Source organism: Elaeis guineensis, chromosome 6, assembly GCF_000442705.2.
Source record: "Elaeis guineensis isolate ETL-2024a chromosome 6, EG11, whole genome shotgun sequence".
Taxonomy (NCBI): domain Eukaryota; kingdom Viridiplantae; phylum Streptophyta; class Magnoliopsida; order Arecales; family Arecaceae; genus Elaeis; species Elaeis guineensis.
The window spans coordinates 92,006,523-92,033,784 of record NC_025998.2 but is presented as its reverse complement, the minus strand read 5'-3'; the positions used below and the strand labels follow the sequence as shown (position 1 = coordinate 92,033,784).

Genomic DNA, 27,262 nt, shown 5'->3' with positions numbered 1-27,262 from the left:
AAAATCTTTGTATTATAATTATCAGAAAATAATATTACATATAAAAGAATGTCATGTTTATTTATAAATTAGCTCACGGTGTATGGTGTGTCAGTAAATTAGCTCACAGTATATGGGGTGGGTGTCACCTTTCGGTTTTGGTTGCAGCAAGTGCTTATACAGAAGCTTATTTGCCAACTCGTAACACAAACCAGTGAGATCAAAGCAGGAAACAATGGAGCAATATCAAAAAGAAAAATCAGGCAATAATGGAGAATATTGCTGTTTAGAGGAATCTTATTGTACTAAACCAATTATCTTCCACTTGGAGGAAAAGATACAAATTATTATCTCAATGGAGGATGTGAAGTCAAGGGGCTCTTTACATAGAAAAGGTAGTTGTTGACAGAATTCCCTTGTTAGTAATTTACAGTTGCCTTTATTGCGTCGAGTACCTGCAAAGAGCGATAATAACCAGTGTCAGTGGATGCAAGCACACAAGCCAGAACAGCACAGGCACCCAAGCATGCACAGAATATTCAGACCTTGTTCTTGGTTGGCATGTAGAAAGGTTCATAAACAAGAGGGAAGGGAGTATCAAGACCACATATTCTGGCAACCGGTGCTTCCAACTGCAATCCATGCTAAGGCAAGCAATCAGAATCCAGAATCACAAGATTGTAAAAGGGTCTGAAAATTCATAAAAATGATGAACCTAGTTGACCCTGCAGAGGCTTCTATTACATGTGTGACTGCTTGAAGCAAAATCAACAGGCTTAAGGTCTCAAGCTATGCATATATGATGGTTTTGGGCACTATTTCACATCAAAGGCTTTATCCTTTGTTCATGAAAATCTTTTTCCTTTCTTCAATCATATTCCAGTAATGCTATTTAGACTCCTGCCTGTGATAAAAATCCAAGCCCCTTAATGAGCATTCAGAAACCTAAGGAAACGTTTGTTTCTTGTTTGGCACTATGTTTCATATTTATGAATGCAGGCTATGTTCTTTCTTCTCAGTATCGAGCTTATTTCATCAGTTTAAATGCCTAGAGTTGAACGGAGTAGCACCACGATGGTGGCAAAGAAGGGAAATGTCGGTTGGTGCCAAGATAGTGAAAATTGAAGAATGGGAGAGAGAGCAATTGAGGTCCGTAAAACAATGGTAGTGCCAATGGGATCTAAATAGAGAGAGTCATACCAATACTGAATCTCACACAAACAAACATACTCTCTCTCTAGAGAGAGAGAGCTTTAGGGATATGATCTTTCAGCCTTTACCTCAGGTAGAGAACACAAGAAGTCTAGGTTGTCTTCGGGTTTATCAAAGAAATTCTAGAAGAAAAGAATCACTTCAATCTCTCTCTTCTCCATTCTCTATTATTCAAATGGTACTATCACAATGATTGGTCAGAACATTAGAATGGAGGAGCCATGGGAGGCCAATGAGAACGTGAGAATATAATGCAGATGATCAAGTTATGAGACTGAGGGAACCCAAATGGTGCACCATCAATTGGATGAATAAAGGAGGATAATAAGAAAATAGAAGAGCGTAATGGCCTTGGATGGCTTCTCCTACCATTGCTACAATTTTATATTAATCAAAGTATATACATGTGTATTTGTTTTAACAATACAAAACAATGTTGTAAAACTCAAGTTTAACCAATTGACCAGGTCAACCAATCACTCGTAACTTGTAGGTTGGTTCATATTGGCACCCAAAATTTAAGAAACTTATTTGAACCCAAGGTTCACTGTCTCAATACCAAGTTTCGTACCGATACCATCCTATTACAACATTGATATGTGGTATGATACAAAAAGATGAGGCATACCAAGTATTGGTACGATCATCATTCGCTGAACCGGCCCGACCCAAGTGGTTTAGGACATGCTGAACCATACCAGTGGCTAATCGGTATGGTTTAGGCGTGTGATTTGGAACGCCGGCAAAAACAAAATGAGGGAGAAGGAAAGAGAAGAAGAGAGAAAAATGAGGGGAGGGAAGAAGAGGAGAAGCCTAGCGGTGGCCTGCTGAGGGCCCCGAAGGGCTGCCAAGACTCCGGGTCTCCGCAGTCCTTTGCAAGAGACTAAGAAGAGAGAGATATAGAGAGAGGAGAAGGGAGGGGAGAGGAGGGAGGGGAAGGTGGTGGAAAGGCCGTCGAAGGGCCGTCGGATGGCCCAAAACCCCCTCGCTACTACTGTAGGTTTGAAACAGAAGCTTTGCCCATGTTTTATCGAATTTTTAAAAAAATCTGATACATGGTGAAGCCAGTAATGAATTTATTAGATTTTTAATAAAATCCATTGTCGGCTTCATTGTGTGTCAAATTTTTTAAAGAATCTAATGAAATAGGGGTAAAGCCCCTGTTTCAAACCTGCAGTGACTGTGGAAGGCTTTAGGCTACCCGACAACCACCCAGCAACCTCCATGCCGCCTTCTCCTCCCTCCTCTCTCCTCCCTTCCCCTCTCTCTATCTCTCTCTTCTCAGTTTCTCTCGCAGAGGACTGCGAAGCCTGGGAGGCCTTAGCAGCCCTCTGGTGGCCATCACAAGCATCTCCGCTAGCCACCCGTTCCTTCTCTCCCTCTCCCTCCCTCTCTCCCTCTCTTTATCTCTTTTCCTCCCCAGTTCATCCCCGTTTCTGTGTCAGTGCGGGCCTGGTACAATCCGATATGGAGACGTACTGTCTCGTACTGTCGGCTAGCTGATACAGGGTCCGATTCCGAGTCAGCGATCCTTGAGTACGATACAAAACTAGATATCAATTCAGTATAAGTATGGTGTCTTATCAACCGATATGAAAGATCTTGTTTGAACCTTTGACTATGGTTATGCAAACTACCCGGACCACACAGGTTAAGCAATCCAATGACTCACATGGGTCAACAACTAGGAAAAGAAAATAAATAAGTGACACAAAATCATTGGCCATGCTATGCCTTACCTTAACTTCCCTCTTCTCTCGACCTTATGAGCCATCATTTTTGTTGGTCCATCCCAAAAAATCATCCATCATCACCAAGGAGTTGTTTTTGCCAATCATTGCTGAAGACCAAAAGAGGAAAATGTTGTTACCATCGATCTCTTCCCAGTTATTGTTGATCCTCCTCTTCTTCCAGCCTTCTTCTTGGATGAGAGGTAAAAGAGGGAGCCTACTAATAAGATTGGCATGGAGTTGCTTTTAGTAGTTGTTGGAGAACTAGCAACGAATTATCATTGATTTGCCTTTCTGTCCTTCTTTTATGCTTCATGAGCTATGATAGTGGAGGTGGTTGTTTCAGCCATATTTAGGTAGAAACATTGATGAGTAACTAAGAGAGAGATTAAGTGACAACTATGCGAGGAATAATCGAAAAGGGGTGATCCAACTATATTTTAAGCTAAGCTGCCCATGGGGGAGAGGTTTTGTAAGAAGTTGGTAAGGAATCAATGAAAGAGAGAGGTAAATGTAGTAGTTTAAGACATTAGGGAATAACAAAGATTTAGATTTTTTTTTGGAAGCAGAAGACTGAATTGACAACCTGGCTACGCTCAACCTGAAGTCTTTGTTGACACGTGATGTAAACACCACCACGAGTCAATGTTGGAGTAGGTTTAAAGATATATGATATCAATTTTCTATTAACAAAGAAAACCATACTTTCAAGATGTTTTGGTTATCCATCAAGTCATTTCAAATTTAACAATTTTTAATGGCATCATATAACATGATGATTTGAGTGATTTGATGCAATGGAAGGGGTCTCCAAAATATATGATTTATTATGAGGCATCTTAGATCATCAATATCACATTCAATAGATTAAATTTTCATTTTGCAACCCCACAATTGAACTTGGTGGTAGATGTAGGTCTAATGGTTGAGTGCATTATTTTTACATAAAACTCACTTATATTGAAAAGCAAAAATTGACAATTATAAATTAGTATACATAATTATGTATTATGAATGGATATTTATACATATCTTTTTTTATACTTTGAGCTTGAAAAAGCTGCTCTCAAATATTTTTTTCATTCAATAGTCTTAACAATATATTTAGTACTTTTTGAACTTTTGAATTCTTTCAACATCTTATCATCAAGATGATGGAATAGGGGAGATCACCAAAGTATTTGTAGCGTAATTTTAGGATCTTTATTTATGATGTTTTTACTTAAAAAAGCATGCATATAGGCTTAAGATATTTATATCTCCCCATATTGGTGATTATAGAGTTGATTCTTGTTTTCTTGGGCGAGACTAAGGCCGTGAAGCACACGACTCTCTAAGAATTTCTATCCTCAGCCATTTCAGTCCACATGCTCTATCTTCCACACATTTGCTTAGCCCTGAATCTCTAGCAACCACAACCAAGGAGATCACTACTAGAAGATCTTCCTCTATTATTGTAGAACAAGTCTTTTTCTTTTTGTCCCCTTCTTTTCTTGGAAAAGAAAATCTTTACCCTCCTTGCATCGCTCCTTTTTCTTTTAGCTTAACATGAAAACCTAGGGCACCTCCTCTATGTATTTATAGAGGAGGGAGGTCCTAGGGTTTCTCTCTTGGGTGCCTCCATTAGGGCTGCTAGAGTCCTAGTCGGACTCTACCAGAGAGGAAGGGGACCAGACAACCCTTACTTAGGTATCGGTTCTTCTAGGCATTGCACCCTGACATAGTGTGCCACCTAATGGTGCTAACATGGAAAGCAGGGGATAGCCCCTTTCTTAGTTGGCCACCCCCACTTCAATCGAAGCCAGGTAGATCTTAGGGTTTGACTCCGATTTAGTTTTGCTTAACCCGACACAACTTAAACCTTTCCTTAGACTATTTCTTTAGCCGAACCTCTTCTCCAATTTCTTGATCCGATATTTGAGAGAATAGTCAATTGGAAGCTCATTAAAATTGATCTAGAGATAGAGGGCACATAATAGATGCCCTACTAGGATAGGTTAACTCAAGTTCCCACTCACCAATGACCCGATCCTTCAAATCTACTCTAGTTACACATAAGCAACGTAGTTTAGCATGGGATGTGGTGCCCATATCACATTATTGAGCCAAAATTCACCGACTCGATATCAGACCCCGTATTGATACTATGCTGGTACAATGCTAATACACTTGATACAAAGATTAGTTTGATATATCAAAACTTGATATGCTGCCCATGCCAAGTCTCAGTTCGGTACCAGTATAATATGTCACGTTTGATATAGGATAGTGCACTAAAAGATGTGAAAATGATTGTTTATTTCTGTATATACAGCTACAATTAGTTCTCTCCTCTTATAGGCAGAGAATATAACAAACTAGGAGATAATCTCCTATACTAATTACCGGATATTCCTAGAATATTATAAGATATTTCTAGAATATTTACAGAATATTCCTAATCTAGATAAAAAAGGAAACAGTTTCTTTACAGAAAAAATAGATTCCACTGATTGTGTGATTCGATCCCTTTTTCCACACTCCCCCTCAAGCTGGCTTGAAGATATCTTCCATAGCAAAAGCTTGCTTACTAGATCCTCGAACTGTTTCTTAAACAACCCCTTCGTGAGAATATCAATAATTTGATCAATTGTTGGAATGTATGGCATGCAAATTATTCCATCGTCAAGCTTCTCCTTGATGAAATATTTGTCCACTTCTACATGCTTTGTTCTGTCATGAAGGACTGGGTTGTGAGCAATAGAGATGGCAACTTTATTATCACAGTAGACTTTTATTGATGAGGGGATAAAAAAACTTTAATTCTTCAAGTAATCTTTTTATCCATATCACCTCACAAATTTCATGGGCTACTGAATGGAACTCAACTTCAGCACTACTTCTGATGACCATATTCTGTTTCTTGCTTCGCCAGGTAACAAGATTACCTCTCACAGAAGTACAATAGCTAGAAGTTGATCTTCTATCAGTTACACTTCCTGCCCAGTCTGCATTGGTGTAAGCTTGTATTTGCAAATATCCTCTGTTTTGAAATAGCAATACCTTTCCAGATGGCCCCTTTAGGTACCTTAAGATTCTGTAGGCAGCCTCAAAGTGTTTTGATCCTAATGAATGCATAAACTGACTTACCACACTCACTGCAAAAGCTATATCAGGACGAGTATGTGATAAATAGATGAGTTTACTCACAAGTCTTTGGTACTTTTCTCTATCTACCACCTCGGTTTCTGCAGGCTGCAACTTCAAGTTGGGCTCTATTGGAGTTTCGACTGTCTTGCATCCGAGCATTTCAATTTCACTAAATAAGTCCAAGACATACTTTCATTGGTTGACGAAGATTCTCCTTGGATCTTACAAATTTCATGCCAAAGAAGTACTTTAGAGCCCCCAAGTCTTTGATCTCAAACTCTTGTGCAAGTTTTCTCTTAAGTTCTACAATTTCGGCACTATCATCATCAATCATTATTATATCGTCTACATACACAATCAAAATAGCTAGTTTACCAATTTTCGAGTGCTTGAAGAACAGTGTATGGTCAGCTTGACTCTGGATATAACCATAGCTTTTTACTGCCTTCCCAAACCTCTCGAACCATGCTTTAGGCAATTGTTTAAGTCCATACAAAGATTTTTTTCAGTCTACATACCTTTTTGGTCCCCAAGTCCTCAAAATCGGGTGGTACATCCATAAACACTTCTTCCTCCAAGTCTCCATTTAGGAAGACATTTTTTACATCAAATTGGTATAGAGGCCAATTGGAGTTTACCGTTAGAGAGAAGAAGAACTCGAATTGAGTTTATTTTTGCAACTGGGGTGAAGGTCTCCTGATAATCAATACTATAAGTTTAAGCGAACCTCTTGACAACAAGTCTGGCCTTGTACCTTTTAATGCTTCCATCTGCCTTGCACTTTACAGTAAAGATCCACTTGCATCCTACCATTGTCTTGCCTCTTAGTAGTTCTACATGTTGGGAAATATGTCCCAAAAGCCAATCGTCAACCTGTTGACGGTTGAGCAACCTTGTATTGTAATTAATTTGTTAATAAATAAAATATATTTTTGGCATTTTCATCACGAGTTTTCATCTTCTAATGAACTCCGTTGTTGTGATGAAGTCCTTAGGACTATTTAGGTTCGATAAAAAGAGGATTTATCGATTAGTCCTTAAAACTGTTCACGATCAAATGATGGGCTGTTAATAAGGACAACAGCTTCTATCGAGCATAGCTCGCTGTAGGCCATATGGGTTGGTTGTCCTCTTAACCAAGGAGTGTGGAGACACTGGTATGGCATACAGGTGAGATATAAGGGTACATCGTCATTGAACGTGACCAACTCCAGAGCATTCTGTCGTCGAGAATGTCTCTAATGGGATATAGATATGAGTGTCTCTTAGACCTGAGATCGCCTCAGTGACTTGCAAGCAACTCACTGTGCTTTGGTACTGGACTAACTGAATTTCTAATTCAATGACGGAAGGCTTCTGGGCACAGTCAACTACTTGCGAAGTTAGAGTGTGATCGAGATGGGATTGACCACTCCAAAAGTTGGAGAAGAATGAGTCGCTGTATTTCAATTTAGCAAAATCTTGGTCAGGATAATCCATCAGATGGATTTGATATTTTGAAATACAATGTGGACAATCTGATCAGAGTTGACAGTGGAACTCTGAGGTGTCCTATGAGCATTTTGGTCAAGGGGATGAATTATATGAAAACTATATCCGCATGGATTCTAAGGATGTTCTACACATTCGACCTATCCGACCGTCGGGTACCATTGCTAAATGGTCACTTCGATTGGTACAGGAATTTGTTTCTGTGCTACCGGCTTAGGTTCAGACCTATGAGGTCACACACATTAGAGTTCACGATCTGATCAGATGGTTGATCAACGATTAAGAATCGTTCTAGGGTTAAACGATCAATACGATTGACATTTAACCCAGTGCAAGTGTTGCAAGAAAATCGATTAGCAATTCGATTGCTAATTGACTTAATTTGATTAAGCCAAAGGACTGAGATGAAGTCTAATTAAATATGATTTAATTAGATTTGGTTTGGGGATGATTGGATCAAGTCTAATTGGTTTTTTGGATAAGCCAAGTGTAAGAAAAAATTAGTCCTAGTTCAAATAGGACTTGGGTCAACCTAATTTCTAATTTGATTAGAAAATTAAATCAGATTTAAATCTCATTTAATCTGATTAAATTAGGCTCTTAATTGGATTAAGACCTATTTTAATTAGGTTGATTTGATTTTGGTTTGATTTGGTTTAAGAAACCAAATTTGAACAAATCATAGATTGAATCCTAGTAAGACTAGGATTCCACCTTGCGCCACCCTAGCCCCGCGCCCACTCTCTTATCCCACGCCCACTCTCTCTTATTTTGTGCGACAAAACCTTCTCTCCCAGTTCTTCACGCACGTCCAAAACTGTCCTCTCTTTCTCTCTTACATGGAATGTGGTTGTGGATCATATCAAAGTAGAAATTAGTTTGAATTTCAAATTCTATGAGATAGAGTTTTAGGAAACCAAAACTCTTTCTTTATGGTACTGATTTTATCCAAATTTTTTTTGGATTTTCTTGACTTTTATGGCACATAATATGCGCCCTTTGCTGGTGGTCCACGGCAGAAAAGAGAGGGGGCGCCCAACTCCACGGCAGAAAAAGAAGGGGACACCCAAAAGTTGGGCACCCCTTGTCTTACCATGTTTGGATAATCCTTGACTAGATATTTGACCTAGACAAGGACTCTATCATATCTCTCTATTTAAAATAAATTTTTTCATGAAATTTTTGTGGAAAACAGAGAAAAGAGAGACCTTTAGGGCGTCCAAAAATCAAGGAGAAAGAGTCTTGGGGCGTGGAGATCTAATAGACACAAAACTAGGTGTCTGGGTTAGAGCAAAGAGAAGAAGAAGAGGATATTCTTCTAGAGTTGATGGCTTCATCTCTTCCCTTCCTCCATCTGTAAGTTTTCTGAGAGTGTCTCATCTAAAACTCCTCCTACTTCTCATCTTTGGAAGAGTCCAAATCAAGGAGGCATCTGATCGACCATCGAAGAAAAATCAGCACAGTACTAGCATACTGTGCTGATTTCCTGGATCAGGACTTCTGATCGTGATTCGTGGGCTCGTGTGGATGACTCTTAGAGGTCGGACGCGTGTGCGGCTCGCAACATCATCCTCAAGTCCGGATCAGCAAAGTTAGAACGTCTAACTTGCAAGGTAATAGATCTGATCTTTTATATTTTACATACATTAGATGTAGTATAGAAACATGTTGATATGATCAACATGTAGTTCTTGCTCTTTATATTTTAATTTCTGATTTAATACCATGTAATAATCATGTAATAGGATCTTAGATCTAGAGATTCTTTAATTTTATAAAATAAATTTTGATTTATTTTAATCTTCCGCTGCCTGATCTTGAAAAAATTTTAAGATCTAACCATGAAACTCTAGATCTGGTTCCTTCAATTGGTATCAGAGCCCAGATTGTTTATTACATGATTATTTATACATGCTTAGATTATTTTCTAGATTATATCTAATTTATAATCTGATTGTTAAATCTGAAATTAAAATTTTTAGATTAATCACGAACTATAGGTTGTCCTGCTGTAAGGTTTACCCCTTACAGTGCAAAGATTGTCCTAGTTCGTGTAGATCTATCTTTAATCATAAATTTGTTAGATGTGATCTAGATTAAATTTATGATTTATTAGATTTAAAAGATGTTTAAATCTAAAATGAAATCTCTTTGTTAATAATTCCCGCGCAAAGAACCATCATATATTTGTCTGAAAAATTTACACAGTTTAAAATTGAAATTGTTTCAATTACATGAATCTGTTTTGATTAGATTTAAAGTAGTTTCATACTTATTTCATTTGCATTTTGATTATGAATCAAACATGCAACTTGGTTGGTAGAACCATGTTGTAAAAATATTTTACAAACATGAAAATTGTTTTCGAAAAGTCGAACCCCAACCCTCAACCCAAAACTTAATTGAGAATTAAGAAGTTGTTTGATTAGGTTCTAGGATTGTGAATTAAAGAACCTAAGACACAAACCATAACACATTGGGTTAATGGGTTAGTGGGAATTAGGTCCATTAATTGGATTAGACCTAAGGTTAGATTAAAAATGGACTTAATTAGAGAGTTGACTAAATCTAATCAATTGTTGTCTTAGATTAGGTCAAAGATTCTCTAGATCAATTACAATAGTTGTAGTTGGTCAAGTCTATATCTTTAACGAGAACCAAATAGATTTGATTCTTGGCTAAGCGATCTAGCACGAACTGTTAAGTTGATCTAATCGAAACTAATTAAACCAGTTGGTGTCTAAAATAAACCAGATCGGTGGTTTTTAATTGAGAGCCCGCTTACCTGACCATTTCTGATGGTGTCTAAGGCAAGCTTTGGCAGACCCTCCCATCGATCGAACTTATCTGGCCTCTTGGTGAAATTATGTTTTGATCGGATCACTTGACTATTCGAGTAGACCCATGTCAGCTAGGTAAATCAATGTGACTGATTTAGGTGCTCTTAGATCAGCCCTTTTAATGGTCTCCCTTAAGCTGACTTAGTGAAGCCAGTGGGAAAATCATGATAAGCTGGTTCATCTGACCTCATTCTCTAAATCAATTAAATTCTCTAAAATTATTAGGTCCTTAAAATAAAATAGTTATGGTGATAACTAGATCATAGCCTCCCATTAAGTGGATGATAAAGGGTCCATCAGTTGGATAATCATTGGAGGCCCAAAGGCTTGGTGCTTATCGGTTGATGGAATTATCATTCATAATATGATTTCTTGACTGCATCTTTCTAAATGGTGGTTAGGTTAGCCAACCAAAGTTGGGCCTAATCATTCATTGGCTAGATGGGCCAAGTATGGTTATATTAATGGTTGGACCTAACCAGACCTTTTCAGTGGAAGCCAAAGCCTACTGATTAGGGACTGGAGCAAAAATAAAATTACTAGAAATTGTTTAGAGAAACAATTGGTTATGAACCTACCCTTAGATGTACATGAGTTGGCCAACCAAAGTTGGGCTTGTGTGCAGTCTAAGTGGATTCTAGTACCCACTAAGAAATTAGGATAATTCCTCGAATTGGAGGTAGAGGCTACCAATTCGAATAAAATAGTAGAAGAAACCTTTTGATTAAAGTCCAAATCTTTAGGTTTAATGAATCAATTACTAATTAGGTTATGGTTTTCCTTAGTGCAGATATGCCCCTACCCTATCGCTCCGATCATTGTTGGACAATGATAAGTTGGTGGGACCCAACTTCGGTAGCTGGTACCGAAAATTGAAGATAGTCCTGGAGCATGAACGGATTTTATATGTGATAACGGATCCTGCACCTGAGCCAGCTGCCAATGCACATGGAACAGTCAGAGACACTTATCAGAAATGGCTCAGTAACCGGACCACGGTGCGCTGCATCATGATGGCTACCATGAGCAACGAGTTTAGTCACAGATTTAAGACGACTCAGCCAAAGGACATGCTTCAAGTGTTGAAGGATGCCTTTGGCACACCCGATGATGTGATAATAGATCTTATATGTGATAACGGATCTTACATCTGAGCCAGCTGTCAATGCACATGGAACAATCAGAGACACTTACCAGAAGTGGCTCAGTGATCGGACCACGGTGCGCTGCATCATGCTGGCTGCCATGAGCGACGAGTTCAGTCGCAGATTTGAGACGACTCAGCCAAAGGACATGCTTCAAGTGTTGGAGGATGCCTTTGGCACATCCGATGACATGGAAAGGTACAAGACTAGTTGTGCCATCTTCAACGCCAAAATGCGGGATGGTGCCTCTGTCACTGATCATATATTGTACATGATCGAGCTGATGGAGTGTTTGAGCAACCTCGGCTTTTCTTTGCATGAGCAACTTGAGAAAGATGCAATACTGAACTCGCTACCCAAGTCCTATCTCCCATTTCTCACTTATTATAGAATGACAAAGCCTGAAGTAAACTACCAAGGGTTACTGGGATTGCTTCAGAACTTTGAGAAGGATCACCAACTCCACAAGGAGTCGGTGAACTTAGTGGGAGGTTCGTCTTCTGGTTCTCGACCCTTTAAGAAAGGAAAAAAGAACAAGAAGAAGAAAGTGAAGAAGGTGCAAGTTCAGGCTGGAACATCTGTGCAGGGCCAGACCAGAAAGATCAAGCCCGATAAGAGTCAAGCTGAATGCTTCTTTTGCAAGAAGCGGGGGCACTGGAAGAGGATCTATCCTCAGTACATTGCCTCCTTAGATCCGAACAGGCAGAGAAAGAAGCAAGCTATTGCTGGGCAAGATATTTATATGATAACTCGTTGCAATTTCTCTATTTGTGATACAACTGACTGGGTATTGGATACCGGTAGCCCTTACCATATTTGCAATTCGTTGCAGGGGTTGCAGGTCAGTAAGAGATTCGAGCAAGACGAGAAGTTCCTGAATGTTGGAGATGGAAGACCAGTTCCAGTTCTAGCATTAGGAATCTTGAAACTTGTATTTGAGTCCCATACCATTGTTCTTAATGATTGTCATTTCTATCCCAGTTTCTTTTTAAATGTTATTTCTGTAGACCTTCTGGCCAAAAATGATTATGAAATTTCAATAAAGAAACAAGTTTGTAATATCATTATGAATGGTGTTACTATTTTTTGTGGACATTTGAACAATGCTGTGTATATGTTATCACAACCTGTTAACGTAGTCTATTCTACAAGCAAGCACCCTAGATTAGATAGTGTATCAGATATCTACTTATGGCACTGTAGGCTAGGTCATATAAATAAGAACAGGATAAACAGGTTGACTCAAGAGGGAATCCTCGAAGTCAGTGATTGTGAATCACTTCCAACCTGTAAGTCTTGTCTTCTTGGTAAAATGACCAAGTTACCTTTTACTGAAAAAGGTGAGAGAGCTACTGAGCTCTTGGACCTAGTCATACTGATGTATGCGGGCCCATGAGCACAAGTGCTAGAGGTGGATATTTCTACTTCATCACTTTTACGGATGATCTATCCAGATATGGATATGTCTATCTGATTAAACATAAGTCGGATTCATTTGAAATGTTCAAACGATTTCAAAATGAAGTAGAAAAACAAACTGGAAAAAATATTAAAACTCTTCGATCTGACCGAGGAGGGAAATATCTTTCTGGTGAGTTTCTCACATATCTAGGAGAGAATGGGATTCTCTCCCAATGGACTCCTCCAAGAACACCACAGCATAATGGTGTGTCTGAAAGGAGAAATCGAACTCTGTTTGACATGGTCCGATCCATGATGGGTTTTGCTAGCTTGCCGATATCCTTCTGGGGATATGTACTCGAATCGGCCTATTATCTGTTAAATAGGGTTCCAAGTAAGTCTGTAATTAAGACTCCATATGAGATATGGACAAAGTGTAAGCCAGCACTTTCACACCTTAGGGTCTGAGGGTGTCCGGCCTATGTCAAACGGTTAGTTACAGATAAACTTGGATCTAAGTCTGACAAATGTACATTCATAGGGTACTCCAAAAAGACCAAAAGATATTTTTTCTACCATGCTGATGAACAAAAGGTGTTTGTCAGTCTTAAGGCAACCTTTTTAGAAAAAGAGTTCCTTGGTGAAGGAACCGTTGCCTCTAAGATTGAACTTGATGAAGTTCAACAGGTAGAAGGCCCGACACCAATAGCTGAACCTGAGTCGGATTTGATTAGATCAGATCTGGAGCCCAATGTACCTGCACCATTAAGACAATCCGATAGAGTACCGCGTCAGCCGGACAGATACTACAGTTTCTTGATCCGAGATGGTGATCCCATCGAACTCGATGAGAACGATGAAGATCCGATCACCTATATGGATGCAATGCAGAGACCTAATTTTGAGAAATGGCTTGAAGCCATGAAATCCGAAATAGAGTCCATGAAGGTCAACAATGTATGGACATTGGTGGACCCACCTGAAGGGGTTAAACCCATTGGGTATAAATGGGTCTTCAAAAGAAAGAGGGGTGCAAATGGAAAGGTGGAGACCTATAAAGACCGTTTGGTTGCCAAGGGTATCGTCAACATTATGGTATTGACTATAACGAGACATTCTCCCTTGTGGCAATGCTCAAATCTATTCAGATAATACTTGCAATAGCTGCCCATCTGGATTATTAGATCTGGCAGATGGATGTAAAGACAGTTTTTCTGAATGGAGAGCTGACTGAAGAGGTGTATATAATATAACCTGAGGGGTTTACATCCACAGATGAGTCCAAGGTGTGCAAGCTTCAGAGATCCATTTATGGATTGAAGTAAGCTTCTTGGAGTTGGAACATGTGTTTTGATAAAGTGATCAAAACGAATGGCTTCGTTAAGAACGGAGAAGAGCCCTGCATCTATAAATGGGCAAATGGTCTAGTTGTGGTATTCCTTGTCTTGTACGTAGATGACATTCTCTTTATCGAGAATAACATCCCCGCACTACAGGGAACAAAAGTTGGATTGTCATTACAGTTCTCCATGAAGAACTTGGGTGAAGCATCCTACATCCTAAGGATGAAGATCTATAGAGATAGATCTAAAAAGATACTTGGGTTATCCCAGTCCACGTACATAGACACTGTGCTGAAGAGGTTCAGCATAGAGAATTTCAAGAAGGGCTATCTACCGATAGGCCATGGAATTTTTCTCTAAAGAAGGATTGTCCGACAACTCCTGAAGAGAGAGCGTATGACTAGAGTCCCATATGCTTCGGTTGTGGGATCTATCATGTACGCCATGACATGTACAAGGTCAGATGTGGCATACTCACTAGGAGTAGTGAGTAGATACCAATATGATCCTGGAGAAAATCACTGAAAAGTGGTTAAAACCATCCTTAAGTATTTGAGAAATACTAAGGACCAATGGTTGGTTTATGGCGAGTCAGATCTGAAACTTATGGGGTTCACAGACTCCAGCTTTCAATCTGACCATGATGACAGCAGAAGCGTATCGGGTTATATCTTTACTCTGAATGGTAGAGCCATCTGCTGGAAGAGTTCCAAGCAGCATACTGTGGCAAACTCTGTTTGTAAGGCGGAGTACATCGCAGCATCGGATGCTGCGAAGGAAGCTATGTGGCTGAAAAAATTCATCACCGAGCTCGAAGTAGCACCCTCCCTCGATGGTCCGGTCCTGCTCTACTGTGACAGCACTGGTGCCATAGCTCAGGCGAAGGAATCCAAAGCACACCAGCAGACGAAGCACATTTTACGCCGCTTCCATCTGGTCTGGGAGATTGTGGATCGAGGTGACGTCGACCTTCAAAAGATCGACGGAAAGGAGAACCTGGCCAACCCCTTCACTAAAGCCCTGGCGATAAAGGAGTTCGACAACCACAAGTCGAAGATGGGTATTAGATACCGTGTTGAGTGACTTTAGGACAAGTGGAAGTTGTTAGAAAATATGTCCCAAAAGCCAATTGTCAACCTGTTGACGGTTGAGCAACCTTGTATTGTAATTGATTTGTTAATAAATAAAATATATTTTTGACATTTTCATCACAAGTTTTCATCTTCTAATGAACTCCGTTGTTGTGATGAAGTCCTTAGGACTATTTAGGTTCGATAAAGAGAGGATTTATCGATTAGTCCTTAAAACTATTCACGATCAAATGGACTGTTAATAAGGACGACAGCTTCTATCAAGCATAGGTCGCTGTAGGCCATATGGGTTGGTTGTCCTCTTAACCAAGGAGTGTGGAAACACTGGTATGGCATACAGATGAGATGTAAGGGTACATCATCATTGAATGTGACCAACTCCAGAATATTCTGCTGTCGAGAATATCTCTGATGGAATATAGGTATGAGTGTCCCTTAGACCTGAAATCGCCTCAGTGACTTGCAAGCAACTCACTGTGCTTTGGTACTAGACTAACTAAATTTTTAATTCAGTGACGGAAAGCTTCTGGACACAGTCAAGTACTTGCGAAGTCAGAGTGTGATCGAGATGAGATTGACCACTCCAAGAGTTGGAGAAGAATGAGTCGCTGTATTTCAATTTAACAAAATCTTGACCAGGATAATCCATTAGATGGATTTGATATTTTGAAATACAATGTGGACAACCTGATCAGAATTGACAATTGAACTCTGAGGTATCCTATGAGTATTTTGGTCAAGAGGATGAATTATATGGAAACCATAACCGCATGGGTTCTAAGGATGTTGTTCTACACATTCGACCTATCCGATCGTCGGGTACCATTGCTAGATAGTCACTTTGATTGGTACAGAAATTTGTTCCTGTGCTACCGGCTTAGGTTCGGACCTATGAGGTCACACACATTAGAGTTCACGATCCGATCGGATGGTTGATCAACGATTAAGAATCGTTCTAGGGTTAAACGATCAATATAATTGACATTTAACCTAGTACAAGTGTTGCAGGAGGATCGATTAGCAATTCGATTGCTAATTAGCTTAATTTGATTAAGCTAAAGGACTGAGATTAAGTCTAATTAAATATGATTTAATTAGATTTGGTTTAGGCTTGATTGGATCAAGTCCAATTGGTTTATTGGATAAGCCAAGTACAAGGAAAAACTAGTCCTGATTCAAATAAGATTTGGGTCAACCTAATTTCTAATTTGATTAGAAAATTAAATCAGATTTAAATCTAATTTAATCTGATTAAATTAGGCTCTTAATTGGGTTAAGACCTATTTTAATTAGGTTGATTTGATTTTGGTTTTATTTGGTTTGAGAAACCAAATTTGAACAAATCATAGATTGAATCCTAGTAAGACTAGGATTCCACCTTGCGCCACCCTAACCCCCACACCCACTCTCTCTTATCCCACGCCCACTCTCTCTTATTTTGTGCGACAAAACCCTCTCTCCCAGGTCTTCACGCACGCCCAAAACTTTCCTTTCTTTCTCTCTTACATGGAATGTGGTTGTGGATCAAGTCAAAGTAGGAATTAGTTTGGATTTCAAATTCTATGAGATAGAGTTTTAGGAAACCAAAACTCATTCCTTATGGCACTAATTTTATCCAGATTTTTTTTGGGATTTTCGTGGTTTTTATGGCACATAATATGCACCCTTTGCTGGTGGTCCACGACAGAAAAAGGAGGGGACGCCCAAGAGTTGGGCACCCCTTGTCTTACCATGTTTGGATAATCTTTGACTAGGTATTTGACCTAGACAAGGATTCTATCATATCTCTCTATTTAAAACGAATTTCTTCATGAAATTTATGAAAAACAGAGAAAAAAGATACCTTTGGGGCGTCCAAAAATCAAGGACAAAGAGTCTTGGGGCGTAGAGATCTAATAGATACAAAACTAGGTGTCTAGGTTAGAGCAAAGAGAAGAAGAAGAGGGTCTTCTTCTAGAGTTGCTGGCTTCATCTCTTCCCTTCCTCCATCTGTAAGTTTTCTGAGAGTGTCTCATCTAAAACTCCTCCTACTTCTCATCTTTGAAAGAGTCCAAATCAAGGAGGCATCTGATTGACCATCGAAGAAGAATCAACGCAGTACTAGCATACTGTGCTAATTTTCTGGACCAGAACTTTTAATCATGATTCGTGGGTTCGTGCGAACGACTCCTAGAGGCCGAACGCGTGTGCGGCTCGCAACATCATCCTCAAGCCCGGATCAGCAAAGTTAGATTGTCTAACTTGCAAGATAATAGATCTGATCTATTATATTTTACATATATTAGATGTAGTATAGAAACATGTTGATATGATCAACATGTAGTTCTTGCTCTTTATATTTTAATTTCTAATTTAATGCCATGTAATAATCATGTAATAGGATCTTAGATCTAGGGATTCTTTGGTTTTACAAGATAAATTTTGATTTATTTTAGTCTTCCGCTGCCTGATCTTGAAAAGTTTCAAGATCTAACCCTGAAACCCTAGATCTGGTTCCTTCACTACAATCTCCCAAGTCTCATTCTTTTCAAGAACATTCATCTCCTTCTTCACTGCTAATTTTTAATCTGGATCACCTAAGGCATCCTGAATAGATCTTGGTACATGCAGGTTAGAAATATTTGAAATAAATGCTTTATGGTTATTGGACAATTTTTGACAAGATAAATACTTTGCAATAGGATGATTGGTATAGGATCTTGTTTCTTTTTTGAAGGCAATTGGAACATCAAAGTTAGACAACTCAAGAGTAGATTTAGAATTAATTTTAGTGAAAGGACCATCATTCATAGGAGGACCATCATTCAGAGGTGCTGACTGACCAGTTGCAGGAGATATATTTGGATCCGTAGTACTTCTCTGAGGTTTTTGTCTAGTATAAACTTGAAGCTCAGGTTTCGGATTACTCGGATCCATGTATAGTAATTCTCCTCCTGTTTCAGATTCCATCATGCCCGGCACCTGTGGACTAAACAAATCCTTTTCTTCATTATTTGGATCAGTTATTTCCTTGATTTATTTGGTAGTGGTTCAGAAATTTTTCAAAAATTATCTTCTTCTTCAATATTCTCCCCCTGAAGATGATTTTTATTGAAATAGGCTTGTTTTTCCATAAAAGACACATCCATGCTTACATAAGTCTTCTTTGTTAGTGGATTAAAATGCTTATACTCCTTTTTATTTGGAGCATATCCAATGAAAATACATTTTTCAGTTTTGGGATCCAATTTGGATCAAAAAATTTGTGGACCATGAACAAAACAACTGCATCTGAATGTTTTTAAAGACAACTCAGAGTACAACCGAAAGTTCGAAAAAGATGTCTTTAAAGTATGTAAAGGGATTTTAAATTTCAAAACACGAGTTGGCATTCTGTTAATCAAGTAGAAAGCAGTTAAAACAGCATCTCCCTGGAGGTATTTAGGAATATTAATAGAAAATATAAGGGCCCAAGCAACTTCAAGTGTCTATTTTTTCTTTCAACAATACCATTTTGTTGGGCAGTATCACGACATGTTGATTGATATAGAATGCCTTTATCTCTTAAAAATTCTTCTAAACACTCATTAAAATACTCAGTTCCCTTGTCTGATCGAAGATGTAAATTTTTGAATTCAACTGAATTTCGATCATATAATAGAACTCTTTGAAAAATTTTTCCACTTCAAATTTTTTGCTTAGTAAGTAAATCCAACACAACCTAGTGTGATCATCAATAAAAGTTACGAACAACCTTTTTTTCAGATAAAGTGGTAACCTTTGATGGTCCCCAAACATCACTATGAATTAAGTAAAATGGTTTGGAAGGACTATAAGGTTTTGACACAAATTTAACATGATGATCTTTAGATAAATAGAAACTTTCACATTGAAATATAAAATAATCCACTCCTTTAAACAATTTAGGAAATAAGCATCTTAAATAAGGAAAACTAGGATGGCCTAGTCTAAGGTGCCATTGCATTATTTGTTCAAAAACAGAAATTGAACAAATACTACTCAACCCTTGAGCTTTTTTATTATCGAGGAAACCCTCATTGAAGTAGTATAGCCCGTTTATCTCTCTAGCACTGCCAATCTTCTCCAAAATCTGTCCTAAAATGTAATGGGAACCACAGAAGATAACATAGCAATTAGAGTCCCTCAAAAATTTATTGACAGATAATAGGTTGCAAGCAAGTTTAGGAACATGAAGTACTGATTTAAGACTAATATTTTTAGATATTTTGATTAGACCTTTATCTGCAGTAGATGAAAGAATACCATCTGCTATTCGTACTTTTTCATTACCAAAACAAGCAATATAGGAAAAAAATAGATTAAACAAATTGGTCATATGATCAGAAGCCCCTGAATCAATGATCCATGGAGCAGAATTCAACTAAAAAAGGCTAAGAAATTTCTATCTGAATGGGCCAAAGAACAATTAGGTGTACCAGATGATGATGGATTAGCCTTTAGCAGTTTCAGAAGTTAATCAATCTGCTCTTTGTTGAATGGACTCGAGTCAGCTATAGTGGCAGTGGTTTGTGATTGTCTAAATTTTGGTTTCCAATTGACTGGTTTTTCAAGAAGCAGCCAGCAAGTTTTTCGAGTATGACGTGGTCTGTTACAGTGATCACACCATACCCGAGGCTTCTCATCATGCTTGTGTTGATCAAGGACACTCTGTCCACTAGCAATGGCTTTAGCAGCAACCAGCACGGAGTTCTCAGTCAAACCACTCGTGCCACTATTCTTTTTTTCGAGCATTGCTGATCTACGGCTTTCCTCCCGACGAACATCTGAAAAAACTTCATTGAGTGAAGGTAGAGGATTTCGTCCGATAATCCTTCCTCGAACCTCATCAAATTCAACATTGAAACCAGCAAAAAATTTGAAGACTCGATTAGCCTCCATAATTTTTTGATTGTGTTTGCAATCGTCAGGAGACTTCCACTCGTAATCCTTGAACATGTCCAGATCTTGCCATATTCGTTTCAGAGAATGAAAGTATTTGGTGACAGTGTCACTTCCTTGTCGGACTTCTCCAAGTTTAAGAATAAGTTCATATATTTAAGATTGATTACCCAAATCAGAATACATTTGGGTAACATTATCCCATAGTTCCTTAGCATTCTGATAACACATGTAATTGGAACTAATATCCTCATCCATAGAATTCACAAGCCAAGTCATTACCATTAAGTTTTCAACATCCCAGGTTGGGTAGGTCAGATTTGCACTGTCCGGAACCAATGTATCCCCTGTCAAGTAGCTGATTTTGCCTCTTCCTCGGACGTACATACGCACCGATTGAGACCAGCATAAGAAGTTATCACCATTGAGTTGAATGGTGGTAATTTAAATTGGATGAGATTCAGCAGTAGAAGGGACCCGAGGAGCATGGGTCACAGCAGCAGGACCTGGTTTGGTAACGGCAGTAGGGCTTGGGTTAGTGGACAGAGTTGATTGGGAGGAGACATCAGACATGGTGAAGAAAAAAAAAAGGACAGCAGCAGCGTATGGGTAGCAGCGGCGTATGGGCGGCGGCTGTGTATGGGCAGCAGCTATGCTAAGGCGACCATAGGAGTAGAATAACGTCCTGCTCTGATACCATAAAAGACGTGAAAATGATTGTTTATTTCTGTATATACAGCTACAGTCAGTTCTCTCTTATAGGCAAAGAATATAACAAACTAGGAAATAATGTCCTACACTAATTACAAGATATTCCTAAAATATTATAGGATAGTCCTAGAATATTTATAGAATATTCCTAATCTAGACAAAAAAGGAAACAGTTGCTTTACAGAAAAAATGGATTTCGTTGATTGTGTGATTCGGTCCGTTTTTCCACATGCACACCAGTACAGCGGACCTTGATTGAACCTCAATTGAGCAAGAAGAAACAAGTTTGTCTCTATTCCTACATAAGCTTTATACTATAATTTAATCCCTCATCATTCGAATGTCCTTCTATAACCATTAATTACTGCATTGCCAAACCTTAGTTATATGGTCTTATGGCTCATAAGAATCTTGGATCATGTTAAACACCCTCTTATAAAAATTGTTCGCACAAAACCTTTTTAAAATAATTTTCTATAAATTATAACAATTTGGTCAGAATATTTTTTTCAAAAATTTTAACAACTTAGGCCCCAAGTCTTATGCATCTAATGTCATCTCTATTCTAACAGGGACACTACGTCATATGATGGTTTCCATGTTGGAGAGCCAGCCACTCACTCATATCTAAATCCAAAAAGCCACTATTCTCCCCATCAAGGACATCGTCCAAGGTATCATTGTTGATATATGGGTTTGGCTATGTAAAGCATACAGTATCTATTGGCTATGTTAAAGCATACAGTTTATATGAGTCGAAATAACAATATGGAAAGCGTAAGTTTGACTAAAGAAACTAATAAAGCATATTGGCATCATCTTTAGTGCATTGAACATTAATTTTAATTTTTTTCCTATTTATTAGTTAACTATAACAAAATGTTGTATTATATTTATACCGTAAATAAACACAAATCCTCTTGTTTGACTATAACTAATTAGTTATATGGTGGATAATGAGCTTACCAACCTAAAAACATTAATTGACTGCATTAGTGCTTGCACATCACCCTAAACAACCACCCCCCCCCCCCAAAAAAAAAAAAAAAAAATCCCATTTCACACCCCAACTCCAACCTCTCAAATCAGAAGAATAGTAGTTGTGCCCCTGAAAAATGTACTCAACTAAAGCCGTTAATGTAATAACATTGTGATTGTGTATGACAGATATCTAATACTCCAGCTATAGCTTTTAGAGAAAATCCAGTGATAAATTCTGAAAGTGACATGACTTGTCTATGGATGAAAATGACATCTTCCACTCAAGTTTGTCCATAAAATTACTGAGCAACAATAATCCCTAGAACAATAATGCCGATTGAGGTGCCATGATCAAAGAACAAACTACTTGTTTATTTTTTATGCCACAGTTGCTTAGTCTACTCAAACTACTTGGGAACAGCTAATCACATGGAGTGGCAAAAACTCGGATTTTTTTGCAATTACCAAACCAATCTGAATCGCATATATTTGGTCATGGACGTGAGCGAATAAGTGTGTGATGTATTTGATTGTGACCAATGTTGGGTCACTCATGGCTCCACCTTGATTTGCCCCCTCTCAATTATTTGACTCCGAGGTGAGTCAACATGGTGACTAAGTTTAGTCATGTATATGAAAACAAATACTACAAATTAAATGTAAAATGTAAAATAGAATATGTTGCAGTAATAAAAATGAAGGCCACTAGAAAACTTAATAGGAGAAGCATTCAAAAGATACAAGACAATGATATCATTAAAAAGCTATACTTGATTTAATGAGTACTAATTAATTACATATACTAACATAAGTTATTGGTGTAATCTAAAGATTTTATAGAATTAACATCTTAAAATTTCAGTACAGCATCACCAGTTAGAAGCATATATGCTTGATGAGGAGATGCTAGACAAACTCAACTTTCATAATCCAAGAAATAATTACTGGGAGTTTGTTAGGTTAGAAACATCATTTAATTAGAAGGGAACCTGACATAGACAATTTTTTCCTGCTGTTTCCAAAGAGTTGGCCAGTGATCCTAGTCATGGTTGACTCCGCCAAGAATGGCTGTCGCCTAAAAAATTGACTAGGTAGCCCTAAAAACTGACTCAACTCAAACATGAACTAGCATGTCAAGTTATCCAAAGTTGATGGGTTTAAGTTCGTCTTATCCAATCAGAATCACATTTGAGTTCCTCCCACAGACAAATGCAACTGGTGTGCATTATTGGGTAGCAACGTCAACCTATACAAACCATGATCAACAAGGTTATCCTGAGTGTCTGTTAAAAAGGATAAATACGTACCCTGAGGAAGCAGCGTTCAGCAATTGAAGCAGATATCTCAGCACCAAATCCTCCAGTCACAGGGGCTTCATGACTAACCTGCCACATGATTATACGCAAGGAAAACAGATTAGATTTGCCAGATGCCATACTAAGCTAGTTGATACCATGCAAAGAACTATCTTACAAGAAGCCTTCCGGTCTTTCTGACAGAGGCTTCTACTGTTTCCTTATCCCAGGGTATCAATGTCCTCAAATCTATAAGCTCGCAAGAAATTCCATCCTGTGAATATTTCACATACGATAATTTTCCACATTTCCTTTAAAAAGTAATGCAAAAGAAAATCTCATTGATACTCTAGATCAGATGAATTTGTGTACCTTTAACAATTACATGAAACATGTCCTTTGCAAAACATTAAGAGCATGTTTATTGCTAACATGACCATTAATTTTTCATTTAAAAAGAAAAGAAAAGATAATGAAACTTATATCAAGTACACCTTATTGATGTTTGAAATAATTTCTGGTCAAGGAATCCTGCAACGGTGAAATTGTTATGCCACTGTTGGGTTCCTAACTTTCAGGATAAGTATGTTAACTATAATGTAAACTCAGAGAAACAGAAAATTTGAATGCCGTTTACAGGAAACCAACCTTCGCAGCCTCATCACATGCACGTTCCAATACTGATAGCTGAGCTCCCCATCCAACAAGTGTAATGTCACTCCCTTGACGAATCACCTGGTGATAGATTATGTAAGATTTATGGTTTCTTGCAACCAAATGTCATAACACAGTAAATGCTTACCTCTGCCTGAGACAAAGGCAACATATAATCACGCTCAGGAACCTCTTCAACAGCCAACCGATACAACCACTGAACAAGTTGAAGTTAAAGTCATAAGTTCTACATGGTCAAGGTCTTTTTTGGCCGACTTATTTTTCTATCCCACAAATGACAGATTAACAGTTGCATTTGCATTCCTCAATACCATCATACCAAGAACCATCCCAATGGAACACAACTTGGTCAACAACCTGGTGGCCATTTGCTTCACATAATTATAATGCTTATGCAGCAATATTTAAAAAGAAAAAAAATACAATTTAGGAATCTTTTGATGACAATTTTTTTCTGAGTGATGCAATACTGTTGTACAAGAGATCATGTTTTAGTCCTATGATATTAATACCTTCGGTTCAAAAAATACAACTGGATTTGGATCACGTATGCAGGCCAATAACAACCCCTTCGCTTGCTGTGGGCTTCGAGGGATCACCACCTAAGAAAGAAATGTTCTTGAAAAGTTCAAATAAATTCTACCAGGTTCATTAAATGCTCATGCAAATACTTAAAGGATCCCTTTAATTGGTTCTAAGGACAGCAGAATTCATGTTACAAGTTTTTGAACAACACTAGATTTTTAATATATAAGTTTTAACTTTTTATGAAATCTCCTATCCAAAAAAAAGGAATATCAGAGGCAAAAATAACAGATACAACACATACAGCTACAGAAGCACAAGGATCTGCACCTTAAGACCAGGAACATGACAGAAGAAAGCCTCTGGTGATTGTGAATGATAATGACCACCATGCCCAACAGCTCCATATGGAGATCTTATTGTTAGACCTACGAAAACATACTGCTTCTAAAATGAAAATACCGGAAGTCCACAAAAGCACAGATAAAGAACTCAAAAAGCTACCTCCACAATTGAATTGGTTCCCACTCCGATACCTAAATTTAGCTGCTTCATTGACAATCTAAACAGTAGAAAAGATATTTGTCAAGTAAATTACTGTACACTGTGAAAACCAGTTGCATATTCACTGCAATGGCATATTATAATGACATGAAAAATTATTTTTTATGCACCAAGAGCTCTTTAAAATCTATCAAAATGCAATTTTAATATATGTAAATTTTTAAATATATGCATGGTTAATGTACAAAGCCACTTGAAATATTAAATGACCGATTTTTCCTAGAACTGTCTACAAGAATACTCATCATATAAAAACCTGCCAAGACATTGACACATAACCTCATGCCATTTTGACCCTTCAATTAAAGAAGTATCAAAACTAAATAATTTAAAGTACAATGCAATCTACAGTAAGCGAAAGGACTCTTTATGTTTTATTAAGTTAATTCAAACGGATTCTCTTGCCCCACCTTCACCCCCGGGATATTGCTATCATTGTAATCTCTTGGACGACAATGTTTATGTGGTTTCATATAATGCAATTTCATTCCACCTTTTGGAGGTTTGGAGGAATCATTGTGATCGGTAACAAGAATGAGAAGGTTGGCAACATAATCACTTCATTGCTGACAATTTTACAGCATGGGTAGGGCACTAGCAGGGTTATATTGGGGATGGTGAAGGATGGGAATGTTGGTGATGGTGATAATGCGTTGGACAGTGAAAAGTGATGAGACACAGTTAAAGTGGCAGCAGCATGAAATGGTAGAGATGGTGGGAAATGGGAGGAAGATAGTGGTCTTAAAGCTTTAGAGGAACAGTGTTCTAATGGTGGGAAATGAAGGCGGTCAAGGTGATGAAGTGTAAAAGGGTCTAAAGGTGATGATGGAGATTGGCAAAGTTGGTGAAAGTGGTATAATGCGTGGGGTCTTCCAGGTAGCAGTGCTGGAGTTTTAGCAATGGTTAGGTCCTAAAAGGGAAAGGGACAGGCTATGACAGAGGTACATGACAGATGGTAGCAGGTGTGTACTGCTAACATTGGTGCCTAAACACATACAAATAAAAGTTATCGCAAAGTTTACTTAATAAGAAAAGTAATCAACTGTCAGAACAATCCAATATATTATTATAGAATAGACTATTGTCACAAACTTTTGGGAGTAAGTTGCTCTGTCAACAATGTTAATAGTTCATAGAGATTACTAAAAAAAAATGTTCCTACATATTTGTGGCAAGAAATTTTAATGCTTGGTTTGTACCAACCATCAAATCAAAACATCATCGCTAAAAAAACAGTTTACTTAATAAGAAAAGTAATCAACCGTCAGAACAATCCAATATATTATTATAGGATGGACTATGTCACAAACTTTTGGGAGTAAGTTGCCCTGTCAACAATGTTAACAATTCATAGAGAAATTACTAAAAACAAAAAATGTTCCTATTTATTTGTGGCAAGAAATTTTAATGCTCGGTTTGCACCAACCATCAAATCAAAACATCATCGCTAAAAAAACCCATTATTCAGAAAATAGCTGAGTCCATATATTTGACTTTTACAAAGAAGCAAATTAAAGAAGTTTTGATTAGTTAAGATGGTAAGTTTGAGCTCATAATGTGTTGGATTTCTGTTTTGCCTATCATTGAAAATATACATAAGCAATCTTAATTAAAAAGAAAGCATTATGTTTAACAGCACAAGCATGACAAATTGAAAACAGAAGAAGTCTTCCTGTAAGCAGCCCCACTCCACTGCTTTTTTACCTTTTGAGACAATAAGAAGGGGTTTGTAGCCCCACTCGATTAATTGAGGTAATATTTTAAAATTGTACAGGTGGGACTCAGACCCAGGTCATCACTAGTAACAACTCCCAGCAAATTTACTAGTTGATACCCAATTCATGCGCCCTGTTTTTGGGTCATGCAACAGAACAGATGTTACAGAATTTAGAATCCTTCAGTTTACTGTTAACTTGCTAATGATAAGAAGTTTGTTTTTAATTATATAGAATATGTCATCAAGAATGAGTAAATAAAGAAAATCAGACTGCACAATAATTTCAGAGATCTCTGTTTCTCTCTTGACATAAGGGAAGAGAAGAGAAAGAGTTGTATTTAGTAATGATTTACGGTGTATCAACTGCTGTGCAAAATATCTACACACCATTTCAGAAAGGCCATTACAAGAAAGTGCAATTAAAACCTTTGTCACACATCCATCATGAAGAGAATCCTCAATCATAGTTCTTTAGATTTATGAAATCTTTCCTCTCTTGATGAAACATCTTCAAACTCTTGAATTCTTTCCTTA

The 27,262-nt window shown here is 38.0% G+C and overlaps 1 protein-coding gene across 5 annotated transcripts in view; it reads right to left on the bottom strand.

Annotated features, from left to right (window-relative positions):
- Positions 1 to 246: 246 nt before the first annotated feature.
- Positions 247 to 27,262, bottom strand: part of LOC105035247 (2-oxoisovalerate dehydrogenase subunit beta 1, mitochondrial) — a 39,293-nt gene continuing 12,277 nt past the window's right edge. The window contains exons 5-13 of one of the 5 annotated variants that reach the window (XM_010910729.3): positions 24,952 to 25,009; positions 24,778 to 24,875; positions 24,435 to 24,524; positions 24,050 to 24,118; positions 23,896 to 23,982; positions 23,426 to 23,521; positions 23,260 to 23,337; positions 525 to 623; positions 247 to 434 (exon numbers count right to left, since the gene is read on the bottom strand). In XM_010910729.3, coding sequence (XP_010909031.1) covers positions 399 to 434; positions 525 to 623; positions 23,260 to 23,337; positions 23,426 to 23,521; positions 23,896 to 23,982; positions 24,050 to 24,118; positions 24,435 to 24,524; positions 24,778 to 24,875; positions 24,952 to 25,009 — 711 coding nt within the window. In that variant the 3' untranslated portion in view covers positions 247 to 398. The remainder of the gene's footprint in view (positions 435 to 524; positions 624 to 23,259; positions 23,338 to 23,425; positions 23,522 to 23,895; positions 23,983 to 24,049; positions 24,119 to 24,434; positions 24,525 to 24,777; positions 24,876 to 24,951; positions 25,010 to 27,262) is intronic. The other 4 variants (XM_010910730.3, XM_010910731.3, XM_010910733.2 and 1 more) reach the window with 4 other exon arrangements.